Source organism: Cryptomeria japonica, chromosome 3 (assembly GCF_030272615.1).
Source record: "Cryptomeria japonica chromosome 3, Sugi_1.0, whole genome shotgun sequence".
In the NCBI taxonomy this organism is placed as follows: Eukaryota; Viridiplantae; Streptophyta; class Pinopsida; order Cupressales; family Cupressaceae; genus Cryptomeria; species Cryptomeria japonica.
The window spans coordinates 160,292,154-160,312,118 of NC_081407.1; the positions used below are offsets into that span (position 1 = coordinate 160,292,154).

The 19,965-nt window shown below is 38.6% G+C and overlaps 1 protein-coding gene across 3 annotated transcripts in view; it reads right to left on the reverse strand.

Annotated features, from left to right (window-relative positions):
• LOC131031023 (uncharacterized) overlaps positions 1-19,965 on the reverse strand; it is a 235,747-nt gene that overhangs the window by 12,767 nt on the left and 203,015 nt on the right. For all 3 annotated transcript variants that reach the window (XM_057962026.2, XM_057962027.2, XM_059218121.1), the window contains 2 exons: positions 13,230-13,306; positions 13,020-13,134 (listed from right to left, as the gene is read on the reverse strand). In XM_057962026.2, the coding sequence (XP_057818009.2) occupies positions 13,020-13,134; positions 13,230-13,306 (192 nt within the window). The remainder of the gene's footprint in view (positions 1-13,019; positions 13,135-13,229; positions 13,307-19,965) is intronic.

A 19,965-nucleotide genomic window follows, 5' to 3' on the forward strand; every position in this document is an offset into this window, starting at 1 on the left:
AATTCTTGAACCAGCAAAGAGGATAGGGTTTTGATGAAGGACATGCCCTCTATACTTTCCAGATCACACAACTGCTCCACGGCTCACTGCCCCATCTGTTACAAGAGGGACATTAATATCTGACAGTGATGTAAAAAAATGGTAATATCTCATGTATCTGACTTCTGAACCTTGTTTGGCCAATGATATCAGTCGTTGGAAGTAAGACTACTCTTGACTCTTGACTCTTGACTTTTTGACTACTTTTCAAGTGCTACAAGTTAAAATTGAGGCTACAATTCAATATGCTTACTGAAATTCTGAATAATGAATCATAAATACTACAACTCTACTATTGTTTATTACTACTGCATTTTCCTGTGGTCATTCTGTTGTCTTTATTACTTCTGTTTTTTTGGGCCTAATTTTATTTATTTTAGATCATATGAATCTTTAAGGAATTATTTGCTGTGGTCAGTAGAGCAAGTGAGTTACCATAGCCAAGCCAGTCAACCAGCTACTACAGTCATGTCCTTGAATTGCACGAGGCACTGAAATGATTCATAAAACCCACAAAGTGAAGAATAATGGCCTCACAAGGCACTGAAAGTAAAGCTATAAACCTCACAAGATATTGTATTGGTAAAGTCCTCAAACACTATAAGGTAATTCCTAAGTGAAATCCTCAGACCATCAGATAATTAAAAAGTAAAACCCTCAGACCTCAATGGCATTGATACCTCAGAATAACTCCTAGGAATGGTGAAGTCTTCAAACTCCACAATACACTACTTCTAGTGAATTCATCATGTCTCCCCAGGCATTGTTATAACTCCTCAAGCTACTTCTTAGCATTTATTTCAAGCTAAGTTCATTTACAAGACTATTTAGCTATGTTATCGGTTACACCTATTTAGCCCTGAGTTCACTTACTAGTTTGGTTAGGGTATTGGTTCAATCCTAGTTCACATCTGGGTACACCCAAGGTACCTCCCAGGCACTTGGGTTCCTTGTGAGTCCTTTTGTGAAGCACCCACAGGAAACCTGGGTGCCTAGGAGGTACCTTGGGCGAACTTGGGCTGAACCCAGGGGGATCCACGAGTTGTCCAAAAAAAAAAGTTATTTTAAAAAAAAAATTATAAACAAAAAACGCCTACATACATAATTTTGCCCTTAAGTGATAAAATTGTAAAATTGCATGCATCATGAAGGTTTGTGTCATTTCAAAGGCCTTAATTTGGGATCGGTGGCTGGGGTGCTACCCCTCAATCCCACTTTGTATCACGATAGGGAATGTGCCAAGGGCATTGCCCTTGAACCTTGTGAGGGGCGTTGCCCCTTGACCCCATTGAGGGTGTTGCCCCCAAACCCCCACAAGAGGTGTTGCCCCCGAACTTCCATAATGGGTGCTGCCCCTCAACCACATTGGAGTCTCCACTCCTAGACTCCCTCTAGTTATTAGGATCTCTTGTCACATAATAAACTTGATTACAATGACAAGTGACGAAGAATTGAGATCTACTTCTTGAGTGTGTTGACTTAGACATTATTGTTTACAACTTGCTAAAAAACCATCTTTAGATGAGATAGCTTGTATAGTACATGGCTGGTGAAAGTGCCATTGTTATTCATTGTGGTTTAAGTGAAATTGAACCAAATGTTAGACTTTGATGCTTTTGATAAAGATCAAGACGAAGATTATAAAATATTGATTGTAATTTTCAGTGTACTGACATTTAACAAATCATTAAATCATGAATTTATGAGTATTTTCATCTTTGCCTATTATGAGAAATTTAAATATATTTTTTAGTTTCATTGTTTATATTATATAATTTAAATCATTTACTACATATTGTGATGTCCCCAATTTCAGTCTAGGCATTCAAAGATAAAATAATTTAATTAATTAAATTACATTGTCGAAATTAATATTTTCGGGGGCAACTTGTATCTAATTAATTATAATTGATAGCTAAATATTTTAACTGTTTGGTGTAAAAAGTAAAATATTATACCACTTGTGAGCAAAAGTATTAATTATTTGAAAAGTGATTTTTAAATTCTGAAATGTTCTGCAAAAGTTACAAAAGGAGGTTGAGAAAGCAAAAGGATTATTCCAAACTGTTTATTTCTTGTTCTTGGAGATTTGCACTTGTGGACAGATTTCTCAATGAAGGGATGAAAAGCCTGATGGTTTCCTGATGGATGAAAACCTAGAAGGCAATGTGGTTCTAGCCAGGGATCGACGATGTGCTAAAGATTTGGGATTTGAGGCCTTGGATTCCATTGAGCAGTTTCATGAAGAAATTGCCTTGGTGCTGAAGAGTTAGCGTTTGACATTTTCGATTAGAAATTGTAATTAAATATTTCAGTTTCCCTTTTAGGGTTTAGTGAAATTTACAATTCAAGGGGTTGGAAATTATTATCAGCTGAATTTATCATCCTTTATAAAGCCGTACACTCTGAAGGAGTCGACTTCGCTATAGGTGGATATGGAAAAGACAAAAGAAGGCTCTAGACTGTCGTAAAGCTAAAGAAAGGAACACCTTGTTGGGCGCATGAAAGTCTTACAAAGAATTTGAATTCAATAATAAAGGAAGGGATCACCCATTTCATGGGAGCGTGTGTAGAAGCCAATTATTTATGTCACCAACCCTCTCTTCTATCATTGTTTTCCAAGAACTAACAAAAGAGAGTTTGAATAAAGAAAAATTAGGATTTTTGCTAATGCAACATCAGATTTCAAGTGCACAAGAAAACAAGGGCCACCACATCATCATGCCCTATTGTTCCCTTTAAAAAAAAGCCGAATGATTTATAAGGGTGGTCAAAGCATACATTTGGCACAGCATGTAAGAAGGATAATGCAGCTGATTGGATAAGAACATGGCACTTAAGACAAGAAAAATTGCTAGGAAGAGATCAAGGAATTTTAATAAAGTAATCTTGGTACTAGCATATAAGAAGGGAAGCCATGGTAAATTACACTACTTGGTCGAGGTGGTGAAGCTTGCGTGGAGGATAAGGGAGGAATAACATATGCAATAATTGTCACACTATTTGCTAACAAGGCACCACAAGTCACTTAACAGAGAGAAGAAATGAGGAGTCGACACAACATAAAAAGTATTATATGTTGGACATTTTGTCATTGATGTCAAAGGTAGCAAGATATGCAAAGAGACAATTATATTGAGCTGATTGCTTATCATACGTTGGCCGACTCTTTCAAAATTAGAAAATCAATTTTCTTATTATATATATACGAAGGTTGATTGCCCAAATTTAGAAGACAATGAATCATGCAAATGGAGAAGTGATTTAGATATTTAAAAAGAACCAATTCAATAAATAGAGATAAAGATGTACAGTGAGGGAAGATGAAGTGAAGGAATAAAAGAGCAACAATATATGTTGAAGTGGTGACTATATAATGATCAAGACGATGAACATAATTGACAAAAGCAGCAATCAATATAGGAAAAGGGAAGAGTAACAAAGTAAGATATCTTGTGTAACAAGTTTAAAGAAAGAAAAATTCAACTAATCTTAAATTAAAACTAAAAGGCAGCGCTGGAATTAAAAGAGGCCAACTTTCTAAAGAGGATCGCTGCCCTTGAATAGCTAACACATTCCATTAATTTATATAGAGATGCAAAAGTTGTGTTTCACAACAAATTTATTTGCAATAAATAAAGCATTGAAATAACACTTTAAATACAAATTTTCAAAGCACCTGCAACTAGCGATCGATTGGATGTTCAGTATATCATAAAACTTTAAAATTACCCAGATGGTGAAATAGCATTACAACGTAATATCAAACATACCCATTAGCTGTTTACAATTGTTTTTGAGGAACATCAGAAAACCAGCAAACTGGGAGTCCAAACTCTAGATCCCACATTCTAGAATGCCTCTAAATCTGCTCAATAATCAAAACCCAATGCTATGCAGCTATGCAGGCCTAGGCAATCTCAAGTGAACAAGAAACCCTTCTCAAATAGACGTACATGAATTTAAAACAAAATCCCACACCCCTCCTACAAGTTTGGCCTCCAACTAAAATGGTACAGCCAACAAAAGGTTGAAACTCCCTCAAAATCTGCAATAAAGTTCTTTCTGCCCTTCTAAGACTTCCTCAAATTTGTCTTGACATTCTGAGATCAATACTACATACATAAATCAATCTATGAAGCCCAACTGTGATTCCTAAGTGAAATCACCACTGAATCTCCCAAACCGTAATGCAAAAATCTTCTACAGTCCAAATTTTGAATGAAACCACACAAAAAAATCTCAAATCTGAAACCACTATGAAATACCTGCAAGATATCTCCAATAAATACTAGCAAGAGTACATCTTCCACTGTAGCTAGTCTTCTTCAAGAGGGCTTTCATCCTTGAGAAGGCTAAGATGGATCAAGTCCAAATCTACATAACCACTTAGGGTTTTCTCAGAGAGAAATATCAGAAACAATAAAATCAACATATCAAATGATCCATCTGCCTTTTTATTAAATTTTTAGGGAACTTTCATTAACAAATGGGCACCAACCCAAAATACAAAAGTGAGCACCAACTTCAGTTTTCCATGTACTCAGAAATACCATAGATTAACTTCATTTTTCACACATTTCAATATATATTCCTTGCTGCTTTTAAATCATATCGAGAGCCATAGAGAGAACTAAATTTCTTCCTCATACAAGATAACATTGCTTAACTTTCTTCATATTCTTCGACTCTACCTATGAAATCCTTAATCTGCCATATACACTATCTCAGTATGTATTTTGCATTATACTATTATCACTTGGCTCCCCCACGCACACACACCAAAAGAAAAATGAACTCCATCCTATAAATATATATTGATTAGTAGAAATTTACAAATCAAGGATGAAAAAGCTAGTTCAAAAATAGTCAAAACGTAAGTCACAAAGGGATATCTGCCACCACTATCAGTTAGCACCTAGAAATAGCATCCACGATCTCTGCAGCAAATGAAGTCTCATAGCCACATTCACCTTTTTTAGCAAATAAAGGTCGGTCATGACTCCTTTATGAAACAATGTCCAGCATTGACTAGATACAATGATCTAACTTTTGTCAGAAATACTAAACTTAGAAAAGGGTTACAAAGTAAATGCTACTCCCACTTATAGAGGGCAATGATGCATTGAAGGGTGGCCACAAAAAACACTTCTCTATTTTTGATCTGACATTTGTCAGACATCATAAACAAAACCATTGCAAAAGGCATGCCAAGCATCACAGTTTGAAACCATGGAAGATAGATTAAATTCAGACCACCGCACTTGAATATCCAACTAGTGATGTGTCAAATTGACTTGGCACAAAGAATGGACAAGTAAGCCGCTGACTTTGACAAGCAACCAGCTCAAATTGACAACCAAGTAGCTCAAACACATAGCCAGGTAGCTCAACCAAACAACCAAGTAGCTCAACTAAGCACTCAAGTAGCTCAACCTAGCAACCAAGCAGCTCAAACAAATAATTACTAAACAACCTTGATCATCATCCTTTGACATCAATGACAAAATATCCAACAATCTTCTTCTTTGTCATTGATGGCAACCCAACCTGAAACCAAAACAACTCTGAAACAATGCTGCTCCTCCTGACTTACTACTCGCCCTTTGACATCAATGACTAAAACCAACCTGCATAGCTGAAATGGGGCTGAATGAATGTGACCATGAAAACTCCCCCTGAGTCCAAACAACAATTCAATGTTGGAGTGGAATCACTCCCAACTTCTCCCTTTTGATATCATCAAGAATGAATAGATTGTTAGCAGCCCTACTTGCATCAACAATATATTTACCATCTTTTTCAATCTCGCAACAATTTGAATTAAAAACCAAACTATGTCCTTGATCACACAATTGACTCACACTTAATAAATTGTGTTTCAAACCTTCTACATATAAGACATTCTCAACTTTTGTCTCAACATCATTCAAAACAAGTGTACCTGTACCTTTGATTTTTGCAGATGTATTGCCTCCAAATCTTACCTTACCTCCATTAGTGCTTTTGAGAGTGATAAACTTGCTCTTGTCTCCAGCCATATGCTTAGAACAACCACTGTCAATATACCATATATCTTTTCCATTTTGTGCAAGAGAGGTTGTTTGCACAATCAAAGATTCAACTAACACTTCTTTCTCCTTCTTCCAAACCTTAGCAACCTCCTTTGCTTTGTCCTCTTTTTCAACCTTCTTGTTCTTCTTAGAGAAGTCTGCCATACCACTTCTACAAGCGTTTGCAGTGTGACCAAAGTTATTACATTTATAACATTTAACATTGTAGTTCCTTGGAGGAGCAAAATAATTCCTACTCATAAGTCTGAAATCATTTCTTGCAAACACTTTACAATTGATTGCCTTGTGTCCAAAATAATTGCAAGAGAAACAACAACTATGAAAGAAAGAATTATTAAACTTGTTCATATGTGCTTGCCTTGAGATAAGAGGCTTCTTGAAAGCATTATTTCTGATTTTTGATGATGAATCCTTTGAGCTGTTATCGTTGATCTTCTATTGTTCTTTTGTAGCTTTAGAACTTTGACCTTTTTCAAGGCCAACTCCACCTTTATCAGTAGATGATTTTTGTGAGTCAATTACCTTGTCCAAAGACATGGAACTTTTTTTATCAATCTTCTCACAATTCCACTGTGTCAAAGATTTATCCAGCTCTCTAAGTGACACAATTTCAGCTTCAAGTCTTTCACAATTTTCTTTCTTGAGCTTAAGCTGTTTTCTGATTTCTTCTTCTATTTTTTTTGCTTCTTCAACCTAAATCTTGGAATCGTCTATCAACTTCTTTGCTTTTCCAAGACCTTGAGATATCTTGGTATTTGCCTCATTCTCTTCTTGAAGCAACAACTTCAAGTTCTGATTTTTCTTTCTAAGTTTGTTGATTTCATTTAAAGAACTTATGAGCTCCTCTTCAAGATCTACTTCTTCTTCTTCATCAGTATGATCTTCATCTTCTTGATTTTCAGCAGGTGCTTCTTCTATGGCCATGAACAATATTTCATCACTAACATCTAATGAACAACTTTCCTCCTTAGAATAGAGACTTTTTTTGAAATTCTGAGTCTTCTTTTCCTTTCCCTTGTATTTCTTTTTGTCGAACTTAGACTTCTTTTCATAGTTGCTGTCCTCACTTTTTTCATATGGACATTTAGCTGCAAAATGTCCTACCTTACCACAATTAAAGCATTTGATAGGCAACTTGCCTTTATATTTACTAGAACCTTTCTTCAATTTCCTCAAAAAATGTGCTTCATCAGAATTATCACTTGACACACGTTCCTTATCTTTACTTTTCTTCGAGGATTTAAAGGTTGTCTCCCTTTTGGATGAAGAATTAGAATTTGTCCTCATCTCATAGGTTGTTAAAATGCCATGAAGCTTATCAACAGTCAACTTATCAAGTTCTGTCATCTCTTCAATTACTGAAAATTTTGCATCAAATCTCAAAGGTAAAGACCTTAAGATTTTTTTGAACTACAACATTATCTTCAATATTTTCACCTAGGCCCTTAGAGAGTTTAAAACTTCATCAACTCGCAAAAAATAAGCAGCAACATTCTTTCCTTCCTGCATCCTAAACTTTCAAACTAAATCCTATGAGTTTGAAGTTTGGCTTTCTTAACTTTGTCATCTCCTTCATATGTATTTTGGAGTTTCTCCCACATGTCATGAATTGTATCACAATGCATGACTTTCACAAATTCAATCTTTGATAAACCACATAAGATTGCATTCATGGCTTTTGCATTGCTTTCAAAAGCCCTCTTCCCATCTGCATTTGTTGGAGGATATGAAGGGAATGTATAACCGGATAATACGTTGTTCCAAACATCGAAACCAGAGACATAAGATAGCCTTGCATTCGAATACACCAACATGCATAATTAGAGCCATCGAATAAGGGTACTTTGTTTGTAGAAAGACCTTCAAGAGCACTCTTGCATAATTAGAGCCATTGAATAAGGGTGCTCTGTTTGTAGCAACACCTTCAAGAGCACTCATGTGTGCTATCAGGATCAATCTCCAAGCTTTTAAGCTCTATTTCTGAAGGTATCCTGCTCTGATACCAATTGAAGAGCACACAATAAATACTAAGAGAGATGGGGAGGAGTGGGGGGTGAATCAGTATTTTAAAAATCTAAAAGCATGAAACAACATAAAACTTGAAAGATCAAACAGCAAGAGGCAAACACTATTGGTCGTAAAATGGGCTTTGTACTACTTGTTAAGCTACGTTGTTAAGTATGTTAGTGTCGTCGCGGGTAGTTGTCCGTTGCACGACAGTTCCCCGCGGGTGGTAACCACAACCCTTGACCGTGTCTTTATATATGCTCTTGTACTTGTTGTTGGAGACACTGATGCAGAGAATGATTATTGTACTCCGAATGGCATGAGTGATAGCTCATCGGAAAGCTCTCGCCGGGGAGTATCGAATCCAATCACCAAAACTAGTCTCCGTTGTGTCCTGCTGACTTACTAAAAATAGTAAGTATATCTGAAACTAAGTAAATCAACTCCGTTTTGGCCCAAACTGGAAATGACTAGGCCAAAACACTCCAGGATCCCCTTAACCCTTCGTTAGCCCTTGAGACCATGTAGAACTAGGCTAACACACATACACTTGGTCAACTGCTAAAGTGGGGACATTACAATCAAGGTTAGTACAACAAGGAAGTAATCCCGGTCAAGGACAACAAGGACATGTTCCACATCCAATGATTTAGGATCAAGGATGTCCATGTTAGTTTTTATGTCTCAGACCAACAATCAGACTTTCTATATTTAATTTCAGATTAACATTAAGTAAATGATAAACAAGTAAACTAAGGAAAGAAACTAGATTTCCAATAACACGAGCAGATTTGAAACTAGATTTCTTAGACCAAGCAAGTACTTTACCTTCAGAAAATGCTACTTGCAAACCCTTATCTTCTAAAGTAGAAATGGAAATAAGATTTCTTTTAATTCCAAGTACAAAAAGAATATCACTGAGTTGTAAGGAAATACCAAAATCTAGTTCTAAAGTAGTACCAAAACCTTTTACCGAATATCGAGCATCATCACCGATTACCACATGAAGGTTGGTATCCTTTTCTATCAGATCTGAAAGATGCTCACGGTAACCTGAAATGTGTCTGCAGGCTCCACTGTCAATTATCCAAGTATCATTGTCCGTAGGAACATTGCTTGATAGAACAAAGATAAGAAGATAGTCCTCATTTTGTTCAACGACTTCATTTAAATTGGCTTCCCTTTCCTTAGGATCATTCTGACAATCTCTAACATAGTGACCATACTTATCACATCTGAAACAACGAATGTGGGAGGAATCTCTTGACTTCTTTCTTGGATCGTAGGAAGAGGGTCTAAAATATTTGCTTCTCTTTTCTTTCTTCCAATGCCCACCTTTCCTAGACTTAGCTGTGAGAACATGATTATCATCTTTGTGAGAGTTCTTGTGTTTTCCTCTTACCTCAATGTGAGATTCCTCTTCAATGCAATTAGATTGGAGACTCTCAAAGTTGGGTCGTTCAACTCTTCCACCAATGCTACGAATGAATGGTTCCCATTTCATCAGGTAGACCATTTAATGCAATCATAACAAGATCTTTATCTGAAATTTGGCAATCAAGAGTACTTAGCTTATCCTTCAATTCATTGATCTTCATGAAGTAGGCCATGATTGAGTCTTCTTCTTTCATTTTAATGTGAAGTAGTTGCTGCCTTAGAGCAAGAGCCCTGCTGAGGTTGTTAACTTCATACATTCCTTCCAAGTGTTTGATCATTTCCCTGGCTGAAGCAAATTTTGATATGACGGTGACAAGATGATTCTTGACTGATTCAATTATGATCTTCCTGGCCTTGAGAGAGTCTTTCTTGAACTGCTTCAGTTCTTCAGCATCTTCAGGTGGGGACAACTTTTCTTCTTCTACAAATTTAAGCAGCTCATTCTCTTCAAGAATCAATAGAATACGGACTTTCCAAGTAGCAAAGTCAAGGGCTCCATCAAGTCTATCTTCAGCCCTTGACATTTTAATCTAAAAACAAACAACAAACTAGATGCAACCAAATAATTTACTGAAATCTGAAGTTAGTAAAACCTTAGCTCTGATACCATGTGTAATGTCCCCGATGTAATTAAATAATATTAATTATTGTATGGCCCTAAATTTAATAATAAAATCTGTCGGGCTCCCTTTTTTATTTTATTAGTTAAGTTATGTTTGTGTTGGCCCGTTTGTAACCCTTCGGGAAGTTTCCCAGAGCCCATATTTATCGCCAAGTCTGTCATAGTTGTAGGTATACGAATTTGGTATTTTCCCTTTTGTTTGTGTGAATTCCAGTTGGAGTTCAGCTTGTCTATCAATTCGGAGGTGAGAGATCCTCCCTACTTGGCATCCGCAGTTTCGGTGGGAGTCCTCCTCACCCTAGTCTGCTTCTGTTCCAAGTCTGTGTAGTCTGTTGTGCGATCATTATCAATATAATTTCTCTTTGCATGTGCGAATCTTCATCTAAGTCTCGCATCTGGTAAAATAATTTCATTTCTTCGTACGAACTGAGCGTTTGGCGAAACATTTAAGATGACGTATTACTTGCACACACCTAACTAATATCATGCGACAAAATCAAAATCAACTTGTATTATCTTCACTTTCAAAATCTAGGCAGCAAGATAATGTTATCAAAATCGATTGTAAAGTGTGCAACAAGGTTGAAAGGTCTTTTGCTGAAATGCGATCTCTTATGTGCCACTGTCTTTTGCTCATAAACTACCATCGAATGTCAAAGATGTTGTTTGCAAAGTTAGAGGGTATGCCTATATAGGGAAAAAAGCAAGTTTGATAATGAGACGAAATGGGTTTAGCATTCCAATTAAAATTTCAAGTTGGTTAGGGGCTTCTATCTAGATATAATGTTTTCATTGATAGGCATTTTTCTCATGGAAACATTAGACAATTCTTCACACATTCGTTTTCCCTAGTTAATTTTATCTTTTACTTTCCATAGATTAAAATAACATTCATGTGTATCTTGAGTTTTATCTATAGTTACTAAGCGATGAAATTATGACCTTGAGTCTGATTTGGAGAAAGGGTATAAGGGCACTGTTGATGTGTTTTTTAGGACACCTCAAACACAATAAAATACTAAGTATTCTATCCTCTCTTGAACAAAGAAACCTCATATGCTAAATAATATGATCAAATAAGGCAACTTCAAGGCTTACAATGCGAACAATTGACTTTATATTTTGGATTGACTCAGTGTATATGATGTGATAATGTAGGTGATCACAAAGGGACTTACATTTATGGATCATAGCTGGATTGTGGAATCTAACTTAACTAACTTGAAAAATAAAAGACAAAAGATGAAAGGTTAAGAAATCTAATCTAAACCTACGGACAATGATGATAACAAATGATGCTTTGATAGACAAATTCCTTCAAAACAAGCTTTGCTTCGCCATGATAACAACTACACAACACTAGTGCAATCTCGAAAGGTAATGAAAGATTTTCATACTGCGAACTATTCATTCAAATACCCAATACCGGTGCAATTCAAATGAACATCAACAATCAAACTGTTACAATAATGAGGTTCAGGCTAACTTTACACTGTAGCTTACAATCAACAAACCATAAAAAGTATGAATCAAGGAATTCATTACATATCATTACATTTCTCCATTAAGATCAATGAGCTTAAACTAAATTTGAGAAGTAACAAGAAACCATGCAAAATGTTGAAACAACACATAAAGATTCACCATGCTTTAATGAAAATAATGCATTAATTCCACCATAGTCTTGGCAACAATCTCTAGCTCCCTCCTCCTACTCTACTGCTAATATCTAATTTTATTCTCTAAATGTTAATTATTAACCTTTACAAATGAGAAGGCGGTGCCTTATATAGAGATCTCAATGACAAATGAATGGCCGAGGCAATTCAAGGAAAACCCTAATTAGATGCCCTGAGGGAGTTAAGAAGTCAGCTAGAGCTCTGCCAGATCCTCGCAAGAAGGCCTGCCATATGTTCTCTATCCCAAATTTCGGCGGATTGGAAGGAACATCTGTTGGTTGAATACTCCAAGAATACATTCGCGTGCAAGCTGATGGATGGTCAAGTGCAAGATGACAGATACAAGTGGTTGACGACATCATTTACTACAAGGACAATATCTATTTGGTGCCTGAGTCCAAAATGAAGGAAAGGATTATAAAAGAAATGCACAACTCTCCCTTGGCCAGCCACTCGGAATATCTGAAGGTCTACAGGCAAATCTGAGACAAATTTTCTTGGAAGGGCCTTAAGAATGACGTTTTGCAATACATGCGTGAATGCTCCACCTGCGAACAGGACAAATCCGAGCACACCTTACTTGTTGGACTGTTTCAGCCATTGCCAATCCTTGACCAGAAGTGGGATAGCATCTCGATGGATCTCATTACCGGGCTTCCCATAGTGCAAGGAAAGGATTGCATCTTCATTGTGGTAGATTGTTTGACCAAATATGCCCTTTTCTTTGCCATCTCCACCAGATGCTAGGCAGTTCAAGTGGCCGACTTGTTCTTCCATGAGGAAGAGCTGCATCTACATACGAAGAACCTATTGCAGATGAGTTTTGAGATTCCAGACCAGCATTGGGAAATTATTGAGGGGCATGTCATTGAGATGATAGCTTGGGATCCGGGCATCGATGTGTTTGATGATTGGCTTCAAAGGGATCTTGGCAATGTAGGAGTGCCCATCCACTTCTATGTACATTTAATTGAAAATCTAGCCATGAAACATAATTATGATTATGTCCAAAAAGAGGATTGAATATGAAAACATAAAATCATCACCTCCCACAATGTGCTTACTATCAAATTCACAATTCCCAAAATTATTTAATTTTATCCAAATATGATTGGGTATCAAGAAATCATAATTTGCATTTTAAATTATATCAAATAATACCTTGCCATATTCTTGATTGAGTCCCAAAATGATCTACTTTTATTCTCTTCTGCAGCAGCTTCGCGTTCTGTACTCATTTTTCTGTCTCGCTTTCCTTTACCTGATTGATCTCCAGCTGGAAAACATCAAAGAAAGTTTAAATTAATCACTATGATAAGAATCATATAAAGTAGCATTTTTTATTATTTAGATGTAATCAGCTGTTCCTACCTTTCGAAAATATTGAGAAAGACTTGCTGGTACCATGCAGATGCGCCAGTTCCTCAACTAGTTTGTGTTCCACAGCACTATATGTAAAGAAGTTAAAAAGCAAAGCATTGTTTAAAAAAAATCAATTATTATAAAAACAAAAATAACAAACAAGGATCAAGCTTGTAATGATCACATATTTCAAGTAAAATATCCACATTTTTCAAAGTGATAATGTCCTAGGGATTTAGAAGGTATCTAGAATAGTATCATGCAGCTTCAGATTATTTTATTTCCTTCTGAAACTGACTTGTTTTGTACTTAAAATACTTCTTACCCAATCTCAATGTTTTCTAATCTTAATTTGAGATTTTGTACAACTGATTTGCAAGGAGGAATTACTGTGAATTAAATAAAAGTTAAAACCATATAGATTGTCTATTTGAAAATAGGCCTCCATCAGAAATCTATTGGGTTGAGTTGGCAAAGTGGTACGTGGGAAATATCTGTTCTCCAATATCCATTCTCCATATTTCTAACAAATAAACCATTCTTGAATAAAACAATAATATAAACTTTGACACTTCGTGATTCACCATGGGTGCCAATAGAGCACATAAAACAATAACATAAAGCTTGACAATTGGTAATGTCCCCTTCTTCAACCGAGGTGTTGGAGAATGATCCCTTAGACCATTTTATTCCTGTGCACTAATTTGGGGCTTGCTAAGTGAATATTTTAATAAATTTAAGTTGTCTTACATTATTGCTTTTTGAACAACATTGATTAATTGATTTATTTAAAAGATGACCATGTGCCTTAAAGTGACTTTACATGGACCCAAAGTTAATTAAAATTGGAAGGGTCACTTTAAGCAATTAGAAAAATATATGTTCACAAGCAGGATATAAGTAAGTTGTAAAAGGGAAAAGGAACATCTTTGGTCATTTTCATATTTTCCAATTGTGAGGTTGGACATTTTGTTCATCCCAAACCCTAGGACAAAAAACCTACAAGAATATTGGCCTCAGTGAAGAGATGTCTCCTTAGTCAATTTTTGGTGGATTCAAACGAGTTTACACTTGGGTTGAATTAAGAATTTGGAACAAATCGATAACAAATTTGTAGAAGATGCGCAAGAAAATTATAAATTCGCGGTGTAAGTTTTGTGTGTGTGAGTGGGGAAATGTAACAAAATTTATAGTGTTGTGTGTGTGAGCAGGGATACAGAACAAAATTTATAGTGTTGTGTGTGCAGTGAAAGAAGCAAACTAAAAATCATATTTTCTATATAAGTTGGATTCACTCCAGCAAAACCATAACTTCTAGTCACAAGAAAGGGGTCGTGCACTTTTCAAAGTCCAACATAAGGGGTTGAAGCATGTTTGAAGACTTTAGGCTTGACCAATAGTTAACGCAGCTTCCTAAAGGCTTCCCTAAGTCTGCCACAGCCTCAGAAAGGAGAGTCGCAGCTTCTAAACAGTTATTGTACAGTTTATGGAGAGACCATTCCAATTTGAGGGGCATCGTACAACCTTGATGGGGATTAATTGGATGCTGATTGGACTGTCAAACATTCTTCAACAAAGGTCAGCAATTAAATATTTATATTTTCTGTTTGGTGTTACCAATTTGTTTAGTAATTTTGGATGTATCAATTTTTAACAGTCTACACATTTATTGATTATGTCTGGTACATCTGATATTCAGTAATTTAATAAAGAAAAAATGTTATTCATATTTGGAATTGAGTGACTTAATTCTATGATAACTAGTTATGAAATTATGTCAAAGCAATATTGAATACGAACTGTTTGATGTAAGTGTTTGTTTAAGAAAAATTATGAAAACTGCAAATTTTGGTTAAGAAAAATTAGAAGCGCTATTACATGAATTGCAAAATTATTACCTCAGATTTCACATGAACTTGCCTTGATTAGCATACTATTGAGATTAGAGCAATGGAAACAGTGCACACTCACCATATTATAAAATGTGGCTAATTTCATTGTGAGAAGGCCTGTCTAATTTTTCCTAATGTCATTATATAACTATTGCTAACATGCCCTTGTCTTCTAATGCTTTTGTTTTTCACACAACACAATGTTTTGAGGTTCTAATGTCTTTTAGCTAAGTCATCTTATGCACACAATCTCCTTCAAATCAATCTTCATCTAGACTCAAAAACATCAAAATTAATACTCTTCAAGCATTGATGTTAGCTCAAACATAAACACAACTTTTCTATACTTCATTGGAACTCAAAGACAATATTGGAGTGTGACATGTGAGAACAATGTGAGAACATGATATTCATTGAAGATTAGATATTCATTTATATATGGGAGATGAGAATCCTAATACGAAGAAGTATAAAAATATAAGTACTAAAGGATGTTGCGGGAATAATCATTATGTTTATGTTGTCGTCGGTAATAATTATGTTTATGTTGTCATCGGTAATAATGAGTTACGGCGGTCAGTTAGTTAGTCATCCCGAAGGGCAATTGGACGCGACGGTTGGTCGCACCCCTTCGGGTATTATATATTGCGTACCTTTTCTTCGAAGTGGCATAATAATAGTTGTATCAGATGTAATGTTATAAGCACTTGATGTACATGGATTGTTGAATTAATACAAAGACTGGTTATTTAATATATTTCCATTATGTTCTGTGCATTTACTTTCTGCATTTAATCGTCACCCGAGAGGGCAAACATTTGGCGCCGTTGCCTAGACGAACTCAGGAACGAAAGACACAGATGGCGCACGGACACGATGGGCCTACTCGTCGGTGAGATTAACCCAGAGGCGGACGATGCGCAAAGGGAACAATCGTCGTGGGACGCAGAGCGTGATGGCAAGAGGCGAAGGGGAAATTGAACCTTGTAATAATCCCGACACACTGTTGATATAAATCGTGGCCGAAAGGAAAAATAAAAATAAAAATAATAAAAAGTTTTTTTTTTGTGTACATGGCATGTGTTTGCTGTGTATGGAAGTGACTTATGCCCAATAGACTAAATAAGGACAAAAATAAAAAGATACGAAGTGACGAATGGGAAGTGGCACAAACCACATTGAATTTCAGACAGCAGATAGAACGAAGGCGTAGGCTAAGGCAACTTGTCGAGGGACGACCGACGGAGGGGTTGCCCGAAGGGAACCCAGGAGGTGTCACGGAGGTTGCGGAGGCAGAGATAGACGGAGAGAATTACACTCTCTACACTGTCGTAGGGTTGCCCGAAGGGAACCAAGAAGGAGTCACGGAGGGTGCCGAAGGAGAACTCTACAGTTCGCCAAAATAACACCGTAGGGTAAGAAGTCGAGAAGAGTTGGTGGAACAAACAAGGCGAAGTCTAAACCTAATCGACGCTACCAGAGACTTGCTAAAGAATTTGTCTATTTCGGAGAACAACCGGAGGGAGACAGCGGAAGGTGACGGTACGACCGAAGGTGCCGAGGGAGCACAAGGGTACCGTACGGGAGGCAATTTGTTCAGTTCAGTGTCAGCAACTTTCTCCGAAGAACCCAAGAGTGGAGGTTAGTTGCAAGAGGCGGAGGATCACCAGGTACAAGCACACAAGGAATTAGAGGAGCGAGACCCAGCGGTGGGATGGCGAGTAAACAAAAATTGCCAAAGTTCACAGGGGAGGGCAAGGAAGGCCCTTTACGGCACTGCCGTACATGTGAAACCATTTGGTCCGCCAACGAAGTGACAGACTAGGATGACTGGGTATAGCAGTTCCCAGTCACATTACGAGGAGTTGCCATAGATTGGTACTTCGAAGTGGACAAGCAAAAAGTGGCCACGTGGGCCAATCTATAGAAGGAATTCACGGAGGAGTTTTGGTTGCTCCGTGATGACAATGAAATTGTAATGGAGATATACAGTACCAAACAAGGTACCAAGGAGACATTACGGGCATACAGTCGGAGGCTGAAAGAACTTCTGGGTAAAATGGAAAGCCAACCCGTAGATGGATTGAAGAAACGATGGTTCGTTGAAGGGTTGAAATCCTCCCTATGAAGGAAGATTAAAATTGTACCCCCGACATCATATGACGACGCCTATAATAGGGCGATGGACCTGGAGAGCGAACACAAAACATCAAGGAAGAAGAAAAGTAATAAATCCTCATCCGACGATGATGAAGACTCTGACGGGGAAAGCAGCAGCGAGGGCAAATCGATTAAAAAGGTGCACGCGCTCCAAAGGGATATGGAATGGATGCTGAAGGAATTCAAAGCCATGAAGGGGAGTACAAGTAAGACTGAAGGAAATGACGTGTGGTGTACGGAGTGTAGGAGTGACGGACACACCAAGGGGTCCTGCCCCAAGAAGGATTTCTGTGACATTTGTCAAATTGCCGGACATTTGACAAAGGAATGTCCCTACAATATGAAAACCAGGAGCCAACAAGTTCTCTTCACGCAAGAGCAGCCGGCCGCTGGAACTTCGCAAACCGCCAACAATAATGCATCATCTGGCGGATATCAGCACAACTGGCGAGGGGAGCAGACCAATAATAACAATAATAATAGGAGCTGGATCCAATATGATGCGAAGGGACGGCCAATGATCCAGTGCCGAGCATGCAATCAGTGGGGTCACTTTGCTAGGGAATGCACCTCAGAAGAAACTCCACAAAAACTATGCAAATGGTGTGGGCCTGGAGACCACGATGATGGAACTTGCCCAAAGTCTAGAGTGAACCTGCTCAACATTGACAGGACGGAGGAACGAGTATTGGCAATCACACGGTCACAGGCAAAGAAGGCCACATACCCGAACCCACGCACGGAGAAGCAGTGGGCACTGGAGGCAAAGGCTGAAGTGGCGAAGGAAATGTTGGCACAAGGGAACACCTAGGAAGCAGCAAGTACTTTCCGCTCTGAGGCGGAGGAAAATATCCTCAAGCAAATGCTGCAGAATGAAGTACTTGTGAAGATGAAGGACCTCCTGGAAACAATGCCGCAATTACGTACGGAACTCCTACGTACGATGCAAGTAACTCCGCACAGTCAGGCGACCCGGAATACAGATGTTTCCGGCGGAACACCTACAGACCCATTGGTCCTGACACTATACAATGGTCGGCACCCGACGGTGGTAGAAATGGGAATACTTGGCACCATTTTGACTGACACTATTGTCGACGGTGGGTTGGGAGTGAATGTGCTTCCGGAAGAAACCTGGAAGCAACTTGGCAAACTGACACTATGGCCGTCAACCTTCAACTTACTGGGAGGGGATCAACATGGTATCAAACCCCTTGGAATGCTCATGGCGCAACAAGTGACCATCGGGACACAACCATTTGTCCTCGACTTCGTGGTGATTCCGCTCGCCAAGAAAGGATACGACGCCATTTTGGGCAAAGGGTGGTTGGGGGCAGCCAGAGTGAATCACAACTGGAAGCGTAACACGTTGTCAATGGAGAAAGTCGGGCGAAAATTTATTATCAACCTAGAAACACAACTTGTGAGTGAAGAACTCGCATCAGAATCGGAATCAGATGGCGAGGACGGAGTTGACGAAGGAAAGTACGGAAGGGAACCGAACGAGGAAGGCGTCCTGGGAATCCAAGGATGTTTCGAAGACGAGACCGATTCCCTTAATGGGCTCTTCCACTGGCAAATGGATGATTACGAAATGTTCCAAAGCTACAGGCTCGAAGTAGAGAAACCAGAGCAACCAATAGAGGTGTACCTACCGGAATACAGAGAATATTGGAAGGGAGACGCCCCAAACCTCGGCGACGTAGATAATCCGAAGAGTGTTGGCAAAGATTGGAACCTGTGTGGAAGGCCGCAGCCTTCAAAATCTTTATTATTCGTCTTCTTCTTATGTACGGGAAGGAGACCGTGGTCCCTGTAGAATTTGTGGTTCCAGGCCTTTGAATGGCCATTGAAAATAGACTTTCCACCAACGGATCCAAATTGAAACCCTACCCCGTGAAGCGTGCAGGGGACCTGAGAGGTCGGAAGGACACCCGAGAGGCCAGAGGGGGACCTGAGAGGATGGAAGGGGACTCGAGAGGCCGAGCAGGTGACTTGAGAGGCACAGGACCAATCTGGGAGACTCTTGGGCGAGGAAAACCGAGAAGGATGAAGGGCGATCCCAAAGACAAGGGACCCGAGCCGAAAACTCTCTAGACAACTAAATTAGGAAATCAGAATAAAATAAAAAAACCACTGTACGGCCGTACGGTTGGGAAAAAAAACAAAAGAAAAAAAGAAAAGAAGGCGCACGATGGTGGGGGCCACCGTACAGTGGACCACCGGCAATGGGACCACCATACGGTGGACCACCGACAGCAAAACCACCAAATGGTGGGACCATCGATGGTGGAACCACCGTGCGATGGACCATCGTGCGGTGGACCACCGACGGTGGTGGATACCACTGTGGGTGGACACCCACACATAAAAGCCCTGCATAAGTCCGCACACGCAAAGGAGAAGAAATAAAAACCCCGCACCACGCCAAACAAAAAACAAACGAAGAGAAAACAAAAGGGGAGATGCGCACAGCAACGCAGCACCGCACAAACAAACACAGCCGTATGGTGGAGGGGTGTTGATCGCACGAGAAGGTGGCCACACGATTGGAGGTGTTAGCGCTTTTGTTGACCGTACGACAAGGTTGTATGGCCGGGGTGCCATCGGGGACATTACAGTGACAAAAAAAAACGACGACCAGAACAACCAGATTTAAAATCATCATTCGCTCGAGTCTGGAGCCAGGACAC